Below are 20206 nucleotides of genomic sequence, written 5' to 3'. Positions count from 1 at the left end.
AAGCCTCCACATTATGAAATGGTAAAAGGTCTTGACTTATCTCAAGACAGCACAGAAATCAAGGACTCAAAATGTATACGTATTTTCCTCAATGCCTTCTTCCCAGACATATATTTTCCTATTATTGCCATCCACCATTGGCCTTGCGGTTCTCTTTCAGCATTGTTGCTTTCAAGACTTCCTCTTTCCATATGAATCATTTCCTCCCTACTGTCAGCATCAGAGTTTTGCACACCAAATCCTTTTGCATTATTTGTCTGTATTTCCAATGCTTTTGCCCCGATAAGAAATTTGTGCGTTGAATTCCTTTTTTTCTTTCCATTTCTTCTACATACCATCATGGACAAATACACACAGTTATAGTGGAGCCTTCCTCAACCGGTAACCAGTTCATTGCTATGGATTATGAAGTTCTTTCAGATTAGGTAGTTAAGGGAATGGAACAGATTTCCCTTCTATGCTTTTTAGCACAACTAAAAAGAGCAAAGGTTTTAGTAAGCTAGCCTGGGCAATCTTACACAGGAACAGCCAAGACTAAAAAGTCACTAGAGCTGCAATCATGTATATAGACTAGCTAAGTCAGGGGTCAGCAACCTAAGGCCCATAGGTCACATACGGCCCATGGGGGTCATTTAACCGGCCCATGGACCCCCACTGCCCACTCTGTCAGCTCCCGTGCGCCACACTAAACCAGCGCGGAGCAGAGTGGGGACTGCCTTCCGCAGCACTGGCCGGCTTCCCATTGGCTGCAGGAAGCTCCTGCAGCCAATGGGAAGCTGCGCACGCCTTCCACGCCGGAAGGAATACCTGAAATAGCGTTTGCACATGCATGCGCACACACACACTCCGGCCCACTGCGGCGTCTGTGGGACCGTGAACTGGCACAAGCCACAAAAACTTTGCCGACCCGAGCTAAGAGAATGCAAATTATCGCTGAATGGTAGGGTATAAATGTCGGTAGTAAAGGCTCCTTGGTACAGAAGGCTGCAATTACTGACGCTCCCTCCCAATAATCCCACATTCCCCTGTTCTCATCTCATCTCTCTGCTCCGGATGCCACTTGCTGAACTGCTTCAAATACGCCTGTTATTTCTTGCAAGGGAGTCCGCGACTTGACATTGGCTCTACTTCTCCAATGTTACAATGAACCTTGCAACCTTTGGACCACATTGTTGATTACGGTCAAAGCCTTCAATACTGAATTGAGAAGTCCATGAGCGACTTCTGTAAAACTACGCAGAGAAAACTACACAGACTTCTGCAAAACTCAAAAGATGTTGCCAATGCATACTGGGCTTCCAAATGGCACTTTATAGTTGCAGAAACATTTGATCGAGGATTTGAGTCTTTCTAGGGAGAGGCAACCCTTTCTGCTTACAGGAAGATATTTTAAATCGTTTTGGTGCTATATCATTTCTCTCCCCATGTTCTTCACAACAATACTGTACATAATCTCTCAAAAGACATGTTGATGGCATTTTACCATTGTACTGTTGAGAGTGTTTTAACTTATGATTTCTGTGTGTGGTTTGGGAGCTGCAAGGTCAGGGGAAAAACAATGCTGTCCAGGGTTGTAAAGGCTGCATAGAGAATAACTGGGTGCACTCTTCCCACCTTGCATCAAATCTATGCTTCCAGGTGCCACAAGAAAGCTGCAGAGATAGTGCAGGATATGATCTCTTTCAGCTTCTGCCTCCTGGAAGAAGGTAGAAGGGTTATAAAGACTAGGACTAGCCGCCTGAGAAACAGTTTCTATCCAAATGCGATTTTGGTTTTAAATGCAGTGTAAGGTAGTCTCTGTGGGAGTATATTGTATTCAATTATGGGGTATCAGAGTTTTTAGGGGGTTAACCAGGCTGGGATAGCTGGGATAGCAGGCTTGTTGGTTTTTGAATGTCTGATGTAGATTTTTTTCAATTTCCTTGTTCTGTATGGGAGAATGACAATAAAGATTATCATATCGTTTTCTAGCATTCACAATAAACACATGGCATAACGCAAGGGAAGTCTGGGACAGCAAGCCAACACATGCAGCAATGATGGGGCAGTGTTTGCATGCACACGCCCCCCCCCCCAACAGAGTTTCCTTGCCTAGCCTTGCCTGGGATCTTTCTGCTCTCCCACTGAGCTAAGGCCTTTCTCTAGCAAGAGGGTTTCTTCTACCAAAGGCTTGTTTTTCTGCTGTGGATTTTTGCCTTCGGGGAGTTGTGAATGAGTAAAACTTTCCAGCTGCTGATGGAGAAAGCAAGCAGGGACGGCCAGAGTCTGGCATTCGCACACAATGGAATCTCACATCTGGAGCGCCAGCAGGCGCCAGGTTACTTGTGCTTGCTGACTCCGTGAAAGGGTCTTTTGTTACTTGTGGGGCACGACTTATGAATGCAGCGTTTTCTACATCTGGTAGTGGTGGTCTTTGTTTTTATACAGGAAGGGTTGGAGGGGGGATTTAAAGAGCATGTTTCGTTCTCCAGTTGTTTAACCAAGGAGGTTGGGTTCCACAAATCCCACCAAGGAAGAGAAGCAGAAGGAACATAGTCATAACACACATGTGTCTTTATCCCCGGATCTTCCATGCTATTTCCCTCCCCCCAACTTTTTTCGAATGGTGCAAGATGGAAATGAAATTTCACATTTCATACAGTTCTCAAAGAAAGCCCTCTTTTTTTGGGGGGGGGGGAATACTGATATCTCGGAAGTCAAACAGAATCCGTTCCGGAAGTCCATTCAACTTCCAAAACTTTTGGAAACCAAGGCGCTGCTTCTGAATGACTGCAGGAAGCTCCTGCAGCCAATCAGAAGCTGCGTTGGACATTTAAGTTCCAAAGAACGTTCACAAACTGGAACACTCATTTCCGTGTTTGCGGCTTTCAGGAGCCAAAACAATCAAGTCGCAAGGTACGAGTGTGTGTGTGTGTGTGTGTGTGTGTGTACACACACACACACACACACATATATATATATATTGTCAGGGAACTGCCATCAGTGCCGGAGGGAGAGAGCAAAATCCAGAGGGATTCCGGAGAGCGTCCCTGGATTGGGAGAGGCAGCCCATCTTCTGGGGAAGAGAATCAGCGTAGCACCAGGGGAGAAGGGGGGCAGATGGGAGAAGCGGCGAGGCGGTCCCATGACTCCTTGCCGGGGACCAGTGGGGAGAGTAGAGGTCCTCCGCTGCCTACGCCCTCCTTGCGCAGAAGGCTTTCGCGCAGAGAGAGTAGGAGAAGACTAGGCGTCAAAGAGCTTCTTTGCTGGAAGAAGTTTAAGAAACGCCCACTGACAGATTGTGCCACCGATTGAGACAGCCACGGGTGAGTGGCTGTCCGGACAGAGAAGGTTCACTCAGGCAATCCAGCCAGGTGTTTGCACCAGTTTACGCATGAGCAACCCCTAGAACCATTACATATATATATGATCAATCCCTAGCAATTTTATATTTGCCTTTTATCCAGCGTACTTTCTCTCTAACTTTCTCTCTCTCTCTCTCTCTCTCTCTCTCTCTCTCTGGTTCAACATTTTCTTGCTTTCTTTTACCCCCACCAATACATGACAACAGACTTAGCTTTTCAATAAAAATATTATCCTGTTGTCTACCTACCTTAACTAGATTAGCTTAAAATTCACCATTCCCATATGCTTAAAATCCAGTCATCTGATATCAAGATCCTTCCCCCTCCCCTTCAAATTACAACAAATTATACATGAGCATCAGTTTAAAAAGAAATAACCATTTCTGTCATCCAGTAAAGCTAAATCTTTCCCACAACCAAACATAAATGATTGGTTTTCCATAACGAATGGATCTGCTAAACTACGAAAACCAACCACCTCTTCTGAGCAAGTGCCACCAGTCCCTCCATGCAGAAAGTCTGCTTTCAAACTGCTGGGATTACAAACACAGCTGTAAGGGGAAACGGCAAGGCAGACACAACATGTGATAGAGAAAGGAAACTTTAGCTATTGGAAACTGGACAGAGAAACACAACCGATACAGGTAACCAGCTGAGTCGGATAGAATTAACCTCAAGATGAGAGAAGCAGATGTTCCTCAGAAAGACTGCCACATTGCTCTAGGTTTGGTTTGGTTTGTAAGTGAAACAATATGTTCCTTCCAGGAACTGCAAGAATGAAACGCTCCCAGAGATTACAGATTGGCAGATACTCATGTCAGAATATCTACAATTAGCAAAACTGACGGGATCAGTTAGAGGAATATCGAAACAAAAAACAACTAGAGAATGGATATTATTTAAGAATTATGTAAAACTTCATTGTACAAATAACTCCATATTAGCAGAAATTGATTGATATTTGTAAAGAAAAAGGTCAAAGGAATGTATACAAAGCAGAAAGAAATGATATGATACAATGTAAACCTGTGTAAAAAAGAATGTTATATGAAACAGTATAATGAGAAGGATGGGAGGGATTGTGCTGATGAGTACTTTTACTATGTAAATAACTTTGTCTTTAAAAAAAATGATTTCTTTGTTTCTTATCTTTGTCACTTCTTTATTTCTTTTTCTTTATAAATTTTCCATTTTATATAATTTTCTGTTTTTTAACCTGTTAAGAGTACATAATGTTTGTATAGACATGCAAATCTTTTAATCAATAAAGAATTTATAGTTAAAAAAAAAGAAAAGAAAAAAGAAAGAAACAATATGACCGCACCAATTTTCACTCTCTTCCCCAAGCCTTCTAAGAGCTCCTCAGTGGAAAATGGTTGTTTCCAGCACTGGATTTCATGCCCATAGGAACACAAGAAGGTAGTGGGTGCCAAGTCAGGTCATTGGCCCACTCAGCTCAGCACGGCCTACAGAATGAAAGTTTGGAGTCTTTCCCAAAATGCCCTAAATATGTTGGGGGCTGAAGCTGGGGACTTCTGCATGAAAAGAGGTTGCTCCACCACTGGGTGATGGGCCTTTAAAATTAAACAAAGCCATCATTTTAGTCATGGTATTAGACATCCTCAAGGCCTTTGACCACCTGGAAGAGGGCAGCATGCTGGCAGTCCTGTCTGAAATGAAATTTGGCCACAAATTCAAAGAAAATCTTGAAACATACTCCGAAGCCCACATTAAAAAAAGACAACATAAATTCATCCTCAGGGAGGATTTGACAGGGGAGTTTCCACTCTCTCCCTTTCTGTTCCTCCTACCTTCAGAACCTGTAATGGTTCTAGGGGTTGCTCGTGCGTAAGTTGCCTTTACTCCTGGCTAGGTTGCATGGTTGAACCCTTTCTGTCAGGACAGCCTCAAGATCCGTGGCTGCCTCAGTCGCTGGCAGAATCCGTCAGTGGGCGTTTCTTAAACCGCTTCCAACATAGAAGCTGTTTGACACCCAGTCTCCTCCCCCGTTGCCTGCGCGAAAGTTTTCTGCGCAAGGTGGGTGTGGGCAACGGAGTGCTAGTGCCCTCTCCGCTGGTCTCCTGCGAAGAGTCCGGGAGCCACCTCTCCGATTCCTCTATCTCCTCCCCTTCTCCACTGGTGTTGTGCTGATTACCTTCCCCAGCGTATGGGCTATCCCTCCTCCTACTAGGACCTTCTCCACCATCGTCCAGGAGCCTCCTCTCCGCCTCCCGCTCCAATGGCAGTTCCCTGACAGAACCATTAGCCATACACCTCAAAACACCACCAAATTGGGAGTCCAGATTGAAAAACAATACTACATGATCAGACTGTCTGCTGATGGTTTCGTGGTTATGACCCACTGAGGAGAGCAACAGGGTTTTGAAGGACTTTTTGAGAAACCTGAATTCTGATAACAATACAGAGGTCAGCTGCAAGCAAGTCCCAGAGTTCTGGGGTTATTATTGATTGATTTATTACCTACCCTTCTTGTGGAACGGGGAGGAGGGATGATTAACAAAAATCCATCCTCCTGGCAAACTGGGAATAATATCCTCTGACTAATGTACCGTATTTTTCGCTCTATAAGACGCACCAGACCACAAGACGCACCTAGTTTTTGGAGGAGGAAAACAAGAAAAAAAATATTCTGAATCTCAGAAGCCAGAACAGCAAGAGGGATAGCTGCGCAGTGAAAGCAGCAATCCCTCTTGCTGTTCTGGCTTCTGTGATAGCTGCACAGCCTGCATTCACTCCATAAGACACACACACATTTCCCCTTACTTTTTAGGAGGGAAAAAGTGAGTCTTATAGAGCAAAAAATACAGTAATTTAGGACATTCCACACCTTTCCTCAGCAGAGTTTCTTTCTTTTTTTTCTTTTAGAAAAATAAGTGGCTCACATAAATGTAAACTAAGTTTCAATAATGAAGGCAACTGTAACAGAATGACATGATGAGAGAAACTAAATACAACAACATGAGGCAAGTCTGAGGCAAGAAAACAAGAGGCATTTGGTCCCTCTTAGCCATGGGTAGGCAAACTAAGGCCCAAGGGCCAGATCTGGCCCAATCGCCTTCTAAATCTGGCCCATGGACGGTCCGGGAATCAGCGTGTTTTTACATGAGTAGAATGTGTCCTTTTATTTAAAATGCATCTCTGGGTTATTTGTGGGGCCTGCCTGGTGTTTTTACATGAGTAGAATGTGTCATTTTATTTAAAATGCATCTCTGGGTTATTTGTGGGGCCTGCCTGGTGTTTTTACATGAGTAGAATGTGTGCTTTTATTTAAAATGCATCTCTGGGTTATTTGTGGGGCAAAGGAATTTGTTCATTCCCCCCTCCCCCCAAAAAAATTGTCCGGCCCCCACAAGGTCTGAGGGACAGTGGACCGGCCCCCTGCTGGAAAAGTTTGCTGACCCCTGCTCTTAACTGACATTCTTAATGGAACACATTGAAGGGAGGGGCCAGTTCCGGAGCAGAACACACAAGCCCCACCCACCAGATACCAAACATTCGACTGATCAATTTTTGTTTGTTTGTTTGTTTAGTTGTTTAGTCATGTCCGACTCTTCGTGACTCCATGGACCAGAGCACGCGAGTCACTCCTGTCTTCCACTGCCTCCCGCAGTTTGGTCAAACTCATACTGGTAGCTTCGAGAACACTATCCAACCATCTAGTCCTCTGTCGTCCCCTTCTCCTTGTTCCATCCATCTTTTCCAGGGAGTCGTCTCTTCTCATGAGGTGGCCAAAGTATTGGAGCCTCAGCTTCACGATCTGTCGTTCCAGTGAGCACTCAGGGCTGGTTTCCTTCAGAATGGATAAGTTTGATCTTCTTGCAGTCCATGGGACTCTCAAGAGTCTCCTCCAGCACCATAATTCAAAAGCATCAATTCTACGGTGATCAGCCTTCTTTGTGGTCCAGCTCTCACTTCCATACATCACTACTGGGAAAACCATAGCTTTAACTATACGGACCTTTGTTGGCAAGGTGACGTCTCTGCTTTTTAAGATGCTGTCTAGGTTTGTCACTGCTTTTCTCCCAAGAAGCAGGCGTCTTTTAATTTCGTGACTGCTGTCACCATCTGCAGTGATCATGGTCTGATCAAATTAAGCCCCAGTGTTTTCCTTACAACCCTAAGGTCCCCTAAAGGCAACCATATGTTGGGGGGGGGGGGTTATTGGGTTTTTTTTTATTTTGATTATATATTTTGTGGTTTTATACCCTGTTAGTGCTGAATGTTGATCAATGAACACGGAAGGCCAAAGGCCACTACAACTTCTCCTCCTTTTGTTGTTATCAGAGGTGTGTCTGTGGCTAGTTAACACAAAAGAGGAATTACCAGAACTGGGGATTGCATCCAACAAAATTATCCAATTAGAGGACGTAATCTATGCAGCAGGACTTCCTCTCCTTTTCCTCTCCCCCCATATCTGTTTGGGGTTTAATTTAACTCTCTACAGCAGATAAGTAGAGGATGATATCCCATTTCAAAGGCAGAAGTCCTTGAGCTAATGCAATGACTTCATTCAAGAAGTCACCACATCAGTTTTAGTTCCGACTCTGGGAACCCCTGAAAAAGTGCCTTGTTTCCCTGGTAAAGTAAGGGATTGGATAGTGGGAACCACCCTGACTTTGGGTGCTGCATTAACCTACTTTCATTTGTGAGTCATTCCAGAGCAGATCGGAAAATGACAGCCACAGAGGTCACCCAGAAAATTCCCAGCAACAAAAGGGAACGTTTTCTGAAAACTGCCAATTGAATTAAGATTTATTAACAGATAAAGGCGGGTTAAACCACAGAGCCTAGGGATTGCTGATCAGAATGTCGGCAGTTCGAATCCCCGTGACGGGGTGAGCTCCCATTGCTCGGTCCCTGCTCCTGCCAACCTAGCAGTTCGAAAGAATGCAGTGCAAATAGATAAATAGGTACCGCTCCGACGGAAGGTAAACAGTGTTTCCGTGCGCTGCTCTGGTTCGCCAGAAGCGGCTTAGTCATACTGGCCACATGTCCCAGAAACTGTACACCGGCTGAGCGCAGCAACCTTAGAGTTGTCCGTGACTGGACCTAATGGTCAGGGGTCCCTTTACCTTTTAAAGGCAATGAGTCAGCATCTGGGTTTGCCCTACGCTGCTATGCAGGGGTACATCTCTGTCGCCATGCTGGGATGGAACTGGGTGCTCATCCTGCCATAGACAGAGTCACACTCCCCCTGAGGGAACAGGTACATAGTCTGGGGTGTTCCTTGATCCATCTCTGTCTCTGAAGGCCTAGGTGGCATCAGAGGCAAGGAGTGCCTATTTCCAGCTGTTCCTGAATGAATGCTACCCATGAAGATGGTCTCAAAACTACAGCTGCTACAAGAGACACCCTCTTTGCAGTCCCACTGACAGGTATTCTGTGCTGTCAATGGACCCAAGAGAAGGCCTTCTCAGTGACTGCACCTCCCACTTTTAGATTCCCACACACTTTTTACCATTTTCCCACATCTTAGGGCTACTCTTCCTTTGCGCCAGTATTCTCCTCCCTGCATTTTAAGAAATGGTGACCAGCCTTTCTTGGTTTCAGTTCTGGCTAACACAAGCACATACACTGTTCGATGTACAGTGGTACCTTGGTTTACAAACTTAACCTGTTCCGGAAGTCCGTTCTTAAACCAAAGCATTCTTAAACCAAGGCGTGCTTTCCCATAGTAGCGGGGGACTCAATTTACAAATGGAACACACTCAACAGGAAATGAAACATGTTCTCATTCTAAGACAAAGTTCACAAACCAAAACACCTACTTCCAGGTTTGCAGCATTCTTAATCCAAGTTGTTCATAAACTAAGCTGTTCTTAAACCAAGCTACCACTGTACTGGCATTACGAAGGATGCTACATGCAGTGCTTTAGGGAGCCTCCAGAGCCACACCCCTAGGATGAGCTGAGGAGGATAAAGGTTTATTATCACAAAAGCTGTATTTTTATATGTGGCACCAGGCCAATTGGCAGGCCACCTCTGCATTACAAAGATGTCTGCAAACGTGATGCGCGAAGGCTGGCAACATCAACCTGCCACAAGGGAACCCCTTGCAGATGACCGCAGTGCCTGCAGAAAGACAGTCAAGTCATCTATCCATAGCAGTGACCAGAGGAGAAATGACCGCTGGGAGGGGCACAGAGAAGAAACGCCATGGTGCGTCTGCCCAGCTGCAACAAAACATGTCTCTTCCATAGTGGTCTCTACAGCCACAGCAAGCACTGCAACCTTCCGACAGTTTGACTTCACCCCCCCCCCCCCAAAGGCACACAGTAGTTTCTTATGTCCTGGACTTCAACCCTATTCACTCATTAGGTCTCCAAACGGAGAGGGACTAGGATCACCCCCAGCATTCCCAGCACATACACACACAGGCAAGAAACACAGCTGTGCCCACCACCCTGACAACTTCTGTACTTCAGCAAAGTTGTGAATGGGAACTGGCTGAATGTGCATCTTCACAAAGGGCTCCAGATCACATGGAGGAGCCTATGGTCAGCCCCTGCCTCAAGCACACAGTGGTTGCAGGAAGAAACCAGTGCAGGATCATCAGAACTGGGGCCAGCACCCCACTCATGTGTTAGCTCTTCATATGGAGAGGGAGAGTGGTAGAGCATTTTCCTTGCGCGCAGAAGGTCCCTGGTGTGGTGTAGTGGTTAAGAGTGGTAGACTTGTAGTCTGGTGAACCGGGTTCGCGTCTCCGCTCCCCCACATGCAGCCGCTGGGTGACCTTGGGCTAGTCACACTTCTTCGAAGTCTCTCAGCCCAACTCACCTTACAGAGTGTTTGTTGTGGGGGAGGACGAGAAAGGAGAATGTTAGCCCCTTTGAGACTCCTTCGGGTAGTGATAAAGCGGGATATCAAATCCAAACTCCTCCTCTTCTTCTTCCCCAGCATTTCCAGGTAGGGCTGGGAATGTCCCCTGCCTGAAACCCTGGCAAGTCACTGCCAGTCAGACAATACTGAGATAGTCTGGTTATATAAATATTTGCAATAAATAAGGTGGCTAATTTGGAGATATCAAGAAAGACACGTTAATTTCCTGCAAAGCAATGTAGACGCATGCCTCATTCCCCTACGTTTGAACATGGAGTCGTTTGTTGTTGTTTTTCAGTGTGCATTTTAAAAACCGAGCTGTGTGAAAAAAGGGGACAAGGCCACAAACCAGATTCTCAACAGCAGCTTCAGAAAGACATAGAAGAACCACTCACTAGATAAGCTCTTCAGATAAACTTTACCTTATCGCAGGGCTGAACATTTTCATTAGGAAACAGGAAAGCAAAGTCAAGTGGGTGTTTAGACTTCACTGCTCTTTCCAAGTAATTTATCCGAAGAGAGATAAGGGAAGCTCAAAGTTTCCCCAGCTCATCCCAAAGAATGATCTCAACTCTGAACTTTAGGTGGAAAAAAGCTACAAGGAAAGCCATGTGGCCTGCTGGAATCTGAACCATGGACTCCTTGCCATCCTCATCCCAATTACGTACACTCCTTTGACTAAAATACAGAGTTTGTTTTCCTCCCACTGTTTTCTCCAAGTAGTTCAGAGTGATGCATATAATCCTCTTCCTTTTTTATTATTACACCAACCCTGAAAGGTAGGTCAGGTCGAGAGAGGTTTATGTGTGGGTCCCAAGATTACTATGCAACCATCGTGTACACCTAATAATAATAAGCTTATTATTTGTGCCCTGCCTACCTGTCTCGGTTGCCCCAGCCACTCTGAGCAGCTCCCAAGACATGTTTACTTGTGGGATAGCCTTACTGCATAAATGCCCAGCCAACCACTTCAATCAACTGCAGTTGGAGGAAATTGCATCTATTAGTGTGGCAGCACCTACACTGCGGAACTCCCTGCCTATTGACACTAGGCAAACGTCTAAAATTCAAGCAGTATTTTATGTTCCCCTATTTGTCACTCCGGCTTAAACCTTTGCTCCTTTGACACAAAAATTGTTTGATATACAAATACCAGAAACAAACATGGATGCAACACAGCAGTCCAAAGATAAACCAAAAAAGGTTGAGAAGAGAAATACTGTGCTGGCCATGTGCCAAAGAATAAGCTAAAATAATTCGCCCTTGTATAATTGTATACTGTACTCCTTTCTTATGGTGCAACTGGACAAATTGACAGGAGATTCACAACCTAACCTTTCCGGTCTCGTTCCATTTGTAAACTTAAAAGCAGCCACAGGGTGTGGGTAAAATAGACAAGAGGCCTGCCTAGTCTTGCCTTTCTTCTCATGCAACAGGTGAACTGGCTGTCTCTTTAGTTATCTATTTTCTTAAAACAGGTTTTTGTACAAGTGGATCTTCTATATGGCAAAAAAAGCAAAAACTGGAGGGCTTATATTAACTTACATATTTAATTTTAAGATTTGTGTACTGGTGGTCATTGTATCTGCAATATAAACTGATGGTGGTCTACTGTTATTGTTTGTATATTATTATTTTGGCTTGTTTTCCTTCTCTTATTCAATTTTATCTTTTTTTCTCATTTCCTCATTGAATCTGCATTAAAAAAAATATTTTAAAAATGTATAAATGGAAAGATTATCACAGTCAAGCTATATTGGCTAGTTTGCTAAATTCCCCCTGAGTTCTCCTCCAACATTACACCTCTTTTTTCCTCCTAGAAAGTAAGGAGAAATGTCTGTGCGTGTTATGGAGGGAATGCCTACGGATTTTCCTCCTCTAAAAACTACATGCGTGTTATGGTCGGGTGCGTGTTATAGAGCGAAAATACGGTATCTCCTATAAACTGCAAAACAGCAGGTTTGCTTGAGAAGAGGGTGGATAAAAACCACAACAGGAGGAAGAGGTTGACTCAAATGCTCAGGTAAGCTGTTGACATTTCCAAGTTCCTGGTTAGAGTAGCCTGCCTTTTAAATTTGCCTGCAAGCAATGAAACAACAGACATTTCCATCCCTGCCAATATGTTGACATTGGTTGACCAACTAAGTGGTCCATCAAAGGATCAACATTGTAAAAGATAACAGGGTTGAAAGACAAGCTGCTCCTTTATTTCTTTTGCATAATCACAATTTTTTAAAAAGGAGGAGTAAGTATTCTATCGAACTTGCCGGTCGATAGGGTGTTCGGGAAGTCCCACTGAAGTCAATGGGGATTACTTCTAAGTAGACGTGCACAGGATTGCACTGTTCAGTTCTTGTCATTGCAACTAACTTTGTTCCACTGGCGTCCATGAGGCACAGCAGTGACTAATTTTACCTGGACTCAGGCCAGGGTCTTGCGAAATGGCTGAAGCAGCTGTGCTTCATACCAGGTGTTTCATACTGCTTCCATCCCTATCCGAAGTTCGATTCGGAAACCAGAGTCAGCAGCAGAGGCCTGATTTGTGGTTATCTGTCGACGCTGCCCCTCACTTTCTTTCTTCACTTTTGATTCACCTGTCAAGAGGAATTAGAAGACTGGCTCTATTCAGAACAACTTGCAAAGGCTCTTCAGATTACCTTTCCAGGGGCTCGCAAATATGTGCAGCTGCGGAGAAAACAAGCTGTCTATTCACCAAGGAGAAATGCTGGATTCTCTGGCACTTGAGAATCAGCTAAAGTTTTAAAGTATTTCACATGAGCCAATTGCCAGAGTTGTGGTGCATATGCAATGTCCAGACCCCAGACACAGGAACCCAGATTGGTTTGTTGCAATACAGTGGTACCTCTGGTTGCAAACGGGATCCGTTCCAGAGGCCCGTTCGCAACCTGAAAGGAACACAACCAATGTCTGCACACACGCGAGCGGCGAAACCCGGAAGTAACCCTTTCCGGTACTTCCAGGTCGCCACGGGACGCAACCTGAAAATGCTCAACCTGAAGCAAATGTAACATGAGGTATGACTGTAATAGCAACCAAGAGCTCTTCCAACTCTGCAATTCTATGATTTTATTATGATCTAGTTGAGATTCCTGCATTGCAGAGGGTTGGGCTAAATGACCCTCATAGTTCCTTCCAAATCTACAATTCTACAACGGCGTTTCCGTGCGCTCTGGCTTCCATCACAGTGTCCCATTGCCAGCCTAAAAGCAGAGATGAGCGCCGCACCCCATAGTCAAATTCGACTGGACTTAACTGTCCAGGGATCTTTACCAACAATTCTAATATTCTATTATTATTATTCCTGAAACAGCAGTTTTAGTGGCCAAAATGAAGTTGATAGTGAGAAATGAGGTGAAGCTAAGATTCAGGGTCTTGTTTGGATTTTGTTGGTTTAAAAAAAAAAAACAATTTTAGTTTTTGTTTGTGACATTTAAAAGTGTTAACAATCTACCCTACCACCTCAGGATATGACAAAATTGCTAGCAGGCTAGCTGTGTGGGTCAGGGATGATAAAACTATTTAGCAGGAGTTAAACAAAAAAACAGCCAACATTTGTGGGTTTGCATTCCAACATTTGAAAGTCTAATGAAAATGTGGAGGGGAATTCCAGTGGATTAATATTATGCTGGAAGGCAACACCTCCCCAACCAGTTCTTCAGTAAAACAGAGTTTAGTAGAATTTCCTGCTGCTAATGCCCTTGCCAACTCACAAGATGAAGAACCCACAGAATATGCCCCTGCCTCCAAGTCGTTCCACAAAAATAACATTATGCAAGGTAAAAGAAGAAGCTTCAAGCGACAGAGGAAGAGAATAATATCTGACAGTTTTATGTTTTATAATTATATTAATTGCAAGGAATTGCAATACAGAAGACAACGATACTACTAGAAATGAGCAAAACTGGAATCTGACAATGAATTTTAATTCATCTCACTGTTGTGGTTTATTCTTTGGCGAGGAGCATCCTATGCAAATCAGAGCAATTCATACAGGAAAAATTTCTGATGCGCTAGAGCCTGGTGTAGCCAACATGGTGCGCTCCAGATGCTGAACTCCAGTTCCCATCATTCCTGATATCTGGCCATGCTGGCTGGGGCTGATGGGAGTTGGAGTCCATCTAGAGGTGGTGCACTGGGTACAGAGCTGGGAAATTTTTCCACCTCATATCTCAGATACGGCTGAAAACAATTACCAGCTTCCATGTATTTCAAGAAAAGTGGAAAGAGGGTGGGGGGACACCAAGTAGTTTATCAGGGCTAGCAAAATGTGTCTGATCTCTGGTTTAGGAAGTCAGAAGCCGACTCAGACTGTTGATATATAAATTCTAAAAACAGCAATAGATTTTTGTTTTCATTTCAAGAAGCCCACAATGATCTACACTGCACAGCAGAGCTCTCCAGCTATTCAGGCAGAAGTGTTTCCCATAATCTGCTCCTTCTAATTACGGCAGGGTTGCTATACGTCTGGAATTTCAAGGTTGGAAGTGGCATCCGGGGGGAATTTTCATCCTGGATCTTAGGCAACATAAAATTGCAGTCCCCACCCCCACCCCAAGCTCAACCACTTTGGGAATTTTCTATTTTTAAAAAAGCTAAAACATTTGTTTGTGTCCGGATTTTCCCTAAATTAGGGTATCAATGATGATGATGATGATGATGATGATGATGATGATTTATTATTTATACCCTGCCCATCTGGCTGGGTTTCCCCAGCCACTCTGGGCGGTTCCCAACAGAATATTAAAAACACGAGAAAACATAAGCCAAACAAAAACAAAACAAAAACTTCCCTAAAGAGGGCTGCCTTCAGATGTCTTCTAAACGTCAGATACAGTGGTACCTCAGGTTACAGACGCTTCAGGTTACAGACTCCATGAACCCAGAAATAGTACCTCGGGTTAAGAACAGTTTCAGGTTAAGAACAGACCTCCAGAACAAATTAAATTCTTAACCCAAGGTACCACTGTAGTTGTTTATTTCCTTGATATCTGATGGGAGGGCGTTCACAGGGCAGGCACCACTACAGAAAAGGCCCTCTGACTGGTTTCCTGTAACCTCACTTCCCGCAGTGAGGGAACCACCAGAAGGCCCTCGGTGCTGGACCTCAGCGTCCAGGCCGAACGATGGGGGTGGAGATGCTCCTTCAGGTATACTGGGCTGAGGCCATTTAGGGCTTTAAAGATCATCACCAACACTTTGAATTGTGCTCAAAAACGTACTGATTGAATATTTGAAGCTCTACAAGCAAAGCAGGTTTTCCACCAATGATGCAAATGAATCATTACTTCACTTGGGGAAACCCCTGCCATTTTGATAGGCAAGGTGTGTGCACCGGGAGAGCTTCCCTCTTAGAAAGACCACAAAGGAGTATCCTCAGGAATGAGATGCTGTATTTCTGCCAGGAGGGCAGAATGAGACACGCAGGGGAGGGAAAACAATGTCAAGAATGGTGGCGTGCAGGCTTTGCATCCTCTGCAATGTTGCCCTGAAGGCTGGTATTTAAATCCCTTTCAAGAGAAGTGAATGTGGGGAGAAAGTAAAGGGATAGCGTGGGATGCGTACTAAACATACCCTGGACATGTGAGCTTCATTCTCTTCCCAACTTTTCTCCAGAGTATCTCAAATCATAGCCGGTTTACCCTACAGAACCCAATGGGAACCGCTGGGAACCAAGACAGCCCCTTATCTGCACAGTCTCATCCTGGGCCCCATTCTAGGTCACACTAGCAGAAGGTGCCCCAACATCAGTGCCGGATTTACGTATAAGCTAAACAAGCTATAGCTTAGGGCCCCACTCTCTTGTGGGCCCCCAAAAAAGTTTAAAGGGGGAAAATCTGGATGTACGTTGCCAAAATATAAGGTAAAAAAACAAATAAAATAAAACCTACATACAACAACAGTGTTTTGTGTTGTGTAGCCTCCTATGATGCAAGCAATGGGCCCCACCTGCTCGCCTGCTTCCTAAAATATCACTGGTTTGCTCATTTCTAGATATAGGGTGCCTACATTCTGCATGGACTGGTTGCATGGCATTATGTGCAAATGACTTTAGATACCTATTAGGTCTGTAAATTACCACATAGCATTTAATCAACACAAAAAAACAGCGACAATTTGTTGTTGACAAAGGACAGCTGGACATATAAAGGGCCCCATTACCTTTAGTAGCTTAGGGCCTCATCAAACTTAAATCCAGCCCTCCTAGTTGTTACTGGCTTCCCAATGCCCACCAGCCCCAGCAGGTGGGCCATGGTACAAGATGATGGAAGCTGCAGTCCAACAACATCTGGAGAGCATCGCCATGGCTACCCTCAGCACAGAGGTGCATCTGGCTCCATCACTGTAACCCCTTCAGGAAATGCTAAAGAATCAACCCTTTACACACCTCAGATGTGTGCTTTCAGGACCCACCATATTCCTGTAACTGTAAGATCGTTAATTCTGGATTTTAAACTGTAACCAGGGAAGGATGGGTAACAAATTTACTTACTTACTAATTAATTAATTAATTAATTAACCCTGCACTAGCACCTGGCAAATATACCTGCCATGGGTGCACTGAAAGAACGACCTTGTGATAAAGCCCAGCTGAAATTAATTTCCATATATCCATTACAGATCACACATTGAGCCAGCCACACTTCTAAAATGTTCAGTCTAGGACAGCAGAGATTGGCATGCTGAGCTCCAAGAATTAATGCCATAAGCGGAGAAAGTGGCTGAACTTAATTGCCTCTTGACTGCTGAGCTGCACTGAGGCTATCACATCTAGAACCCCTTATTAGGTACTTTGGTTTAATTGCAATGGGGAGTGTCCATGCCATTGCCAAGTGTTGCCAGGAACGCTACTGTGTGAATAGTGCAACCAGACTCTGCAGTCCCAAATCAACCACACGGGGTGCGTTCCTAGTACCCTATGAATGGCAAGTGTACCATCTGATGCCAAAACTATGATGAAGCACCATCTTCTGTTGAAATAACTAGGCTTGATCAGTGGCGTTGCGTGGGTTGTCAGCACCCGTGGCAAGGCAAGTAATTTGCGCCCCCCGCTGCACTGTCCCTCCCCCAGATAGTCCCTCGCTCTTTCTCCGCACCGCACCGCATGCCTGGCACCCCCCCCCCCTCCACAGTGGGCGGCGACCCGGCGGCTCGGATCGGATTCGCACAGCCAGCACTGCAGTGAGAGAGAGTGAGTGAGCCAGGTAGGGGCAGAGAGCTGCGAGTGCGCCCCCCCCCGATGGTGCAGCCGGTGCGGCCGCCCCCCCCTGCACCCCCCACGCTACGCCACTGGGCTTGATACAAGGGTATGCTTGCTTTGGGGCAGCACAGATCTTTTCACCAGCAGAAATAAAGCATAAAGAACCAGGGCCAGGGAAACTTAGCCTCCTCTAATATTTTGGATACCCCTCACCCCAGGATATTGAGAGGTGGTGTGTTGTGTGCCAGAGAGCTAGGGAAATTATCTTTGTGAAATGCAGAGAGACTTGTTGCTCTCTCAGATACCACACTAGTCTGGATGGATAGGACATTTGCCATGTGGAAATGCATGAGTATATATGTGAATATTAACTGTGCGTGCAGCCAGTGCCAACTTGGAGACTGTTTTTAAAACATTATGTCCTCACAGTGGATGGAAGCACTTTTCCCTCTGACTTTTCAAAAAGTTGGTTCTCTTCCTAAGGAGGAAAAATCATTCTGCACATTTCAAAATGCTTTCTCCTCAGATGCATTTTCCTTCTAAAAAAAAGAGAAAAAACTCAACCTTTTACAGTGGGGAGGAACTTTGCACATGCTCCAAGTCATTCTTGCCTTAAGTGCTAAGCATTCTCCAAAATAAAAGTGAGATGGTAACGGAAAAAGATACACACACCACCAACTTTGCTTGCTCAAACAGATCTCCTTTTTCTCCAGCAGTCTGGGAATAAAGTTGTACGTGCAGAGACTGAGTTTGGATAAAGTCGCTGGTGCACACTTTCCAGCAAGAGGAAAAACCTCCAACATCTGGCACAAAGCACTGATTATCTCTTATTTGCTTTCATGGCTACCACTGCAGAACCACCATAAATATTCTTTGGAGACGTCAACATTTACTTCCTTTCAGCAAACTAAAAGCAGGCAGGGCAGAGGGAACACAAGGAACCAGGTCTGCAAAAGTTTCAGAGCTTGGAATGCTGCCCAAAGAATGAGACCGTTATTGGAGTTCTCAGAAAGACTGCTATTTTCTTGCTGACAACTCTTAATAGGAACCTCCTCTTAATGTGCAGAAACAGGAAAGAGTCCAATCAAAAGTTTCGTAACAAGCACTTCTGAAGAAATAGGAATCCCCACGCTTAAACCACACACACATATATATGCTGGTCCAAACAGGCCTTGTGGGCAGTAATTAGATTTGCATCAAGAAACACAGATAACCTTTCAAAGTACAGGTATTTCCTCCTTGCGCCAGCAGCTCCTAATTCCCCCCCCCCTGCTGAAATTCCAAACTCCAGGCTCTCCACCATTTTTTAAAAAACCATAAAGCTGTTTTGAGAACTCTTCACTGGCCCTACAGCAGACAGCACCTGGCACTTATTCTAACAGCCATGAGCAGACAGAGCAGAATGCCCTTTTTGAAAACAGAGGGAGGAAAACTTAAGTCATGAAAGGGGAGGTGGAGAGACAAAGTGCAAGAGATGCCAATTCCAGATGAGCTCAACATAACTTTTTTTCCAAGAAAAAAGAGACTCCTCCTACATAATGAAAGCCCAGGAAGGGGTTGCTAATAGCAGGGTGACTTTCTGAAGCCAGATGTGCACCAGCCAGAACTTTTTCTTCCACCCTCAAAGAGTAAACCCCACCTCGAAGTTACTTTTTAAAAAACCACACACTGTGCCTATTTTCTTACAGGGTGGATAACTGCATCAGCAAGCCAACAGAATAAAGTTCCATTGTGCCGCCCCATTTTCCCATGCCTTCCACCACTACCACCGTCCCAGTGTTTGACCGTGTTCTCACCGTGCTGTAGAGCAGGGCATCAGAGTCCACCGGTTCCGACAACTCGCTCAGCTTTCGGTCCCAGTGCAACAGGTTCTGCTCCCCGCTTTCCAGCCCATCCATGGCCATTTCGGACCTCAGCAATACCAAGAGCGGGAGTGGGGAGAGAAATATGCACTCTTGGGGCACCTCGGAACGATCACAGAAAACAAACTTGTGCCATAAGGCTGAAAAAAACAACGCCGCCCCTGCCTCTGTGCGCCTTACTCCCTTAGAAAAGGAATAAAATAGAAGCTATATAAAAATATAACTGAAAATGTCAGACACTCGCCAATCTATAACTAGCAAAAAATAAATAAATGCAACAGCCAGCTAGTTTTGCAACCATATGTCCTAGATCTCGGGCGCGCATCTGCTTTCAAGCAAGACCTCCGTTTCCCAACTGGCAGAGACCTTCCCCAGAGCTCCTGAAACCCCAAACTGCCACCAGCTGCTGCCTTCCCTCCAGCCCCCACCAGATTCTTGGCTCCGCCCTCCCGCTCTGGCCAATCAGCGACGGCAAGCTCGGGGACTTCGAAGGCGAGCGCCCAATCAGAATCCAGAAGCCGATTCCCTGGCTTTTCCACCCTCCTAATTCCATAGCCGCTTCCTACACTTCCCCAGCTGTGGAATGTGGGCGGGGAAGTCCCGATTACGTCACGCAGGGAAAAGGCCTCTCCACCACCACCACCCCGCCTCCCTCGACCCTCTCTGTCCCTGACCAATAGCCTTCCGCCCTGGATGTTCCAGCCGCTCCGAGGGACCGGCAACGTTCGGAAAGTGGCGCGCGCCGCAGCCAATGACCTAGCGACAAGACAACAGCTTTGGGGAAAGCCCCGCCTACTTTTGGAGGAGCAAAATAAAAATAAAGCCTTGAAAGTAGACCCGGGGGAAATTAACCTCTTAACACTGGAGAGGGGAGGGAGGGAACAGGAAATGGGCTATGATTCTTCCTTGCAGCTCAATGTCCGGGACGAAGTGGCCACTGA

The 20206-nt window shown here is 45.3% G+C and overlaps 1 protein-coding gene across 2 annotated transcripts in view; it reads right to left on the bottom strand.

The window, feature by feature from the left end:
• Positions 1-19979, bottom strand: part of CREB3L2 (cAMP responsive element binding protein 3 like 2) — a 76542-nt gene extending 56563 nt beyond the window's left edge. Inside the window, exon 1 of one of the 2 annotated variants that reach the window (XM_083401506.1) lies at positions 19200-19979. In XM_083401506.1, coding sequence (XP_083257632.1) covers positions 19200-19307 — 108 coding nt within the window. In that variant the 5' untranslated portion in view covers positions 19308-19979. The remainder of the gene's footprint in view (positions 1-19199) is intronic. The other variant, XM_083401505.1, reaches the window with a different exon arrangement.
• Positions 19980-20206: the final 227 nt, after the last annotated feature.

Source organism: Podarcis tiliguerta, assembly GCF_965153285.1.
Source record: "Podarcis tiliguerta genome assembly, chromosome: 10".
In the NCBI taxonomy this organism is placed as follows: domain Eukaryota; kingdom Metazoa; phylum Chordata; class Lepidosauria; order Squamata; family Lacertidae; genus Podarcis; species Podarcis tiliguerta.
The sequence above is the reverse complement of the archived record's forward strand: the minus strand, read 5'-3'. Positions and strand labels throughout refer to the sequence as shown.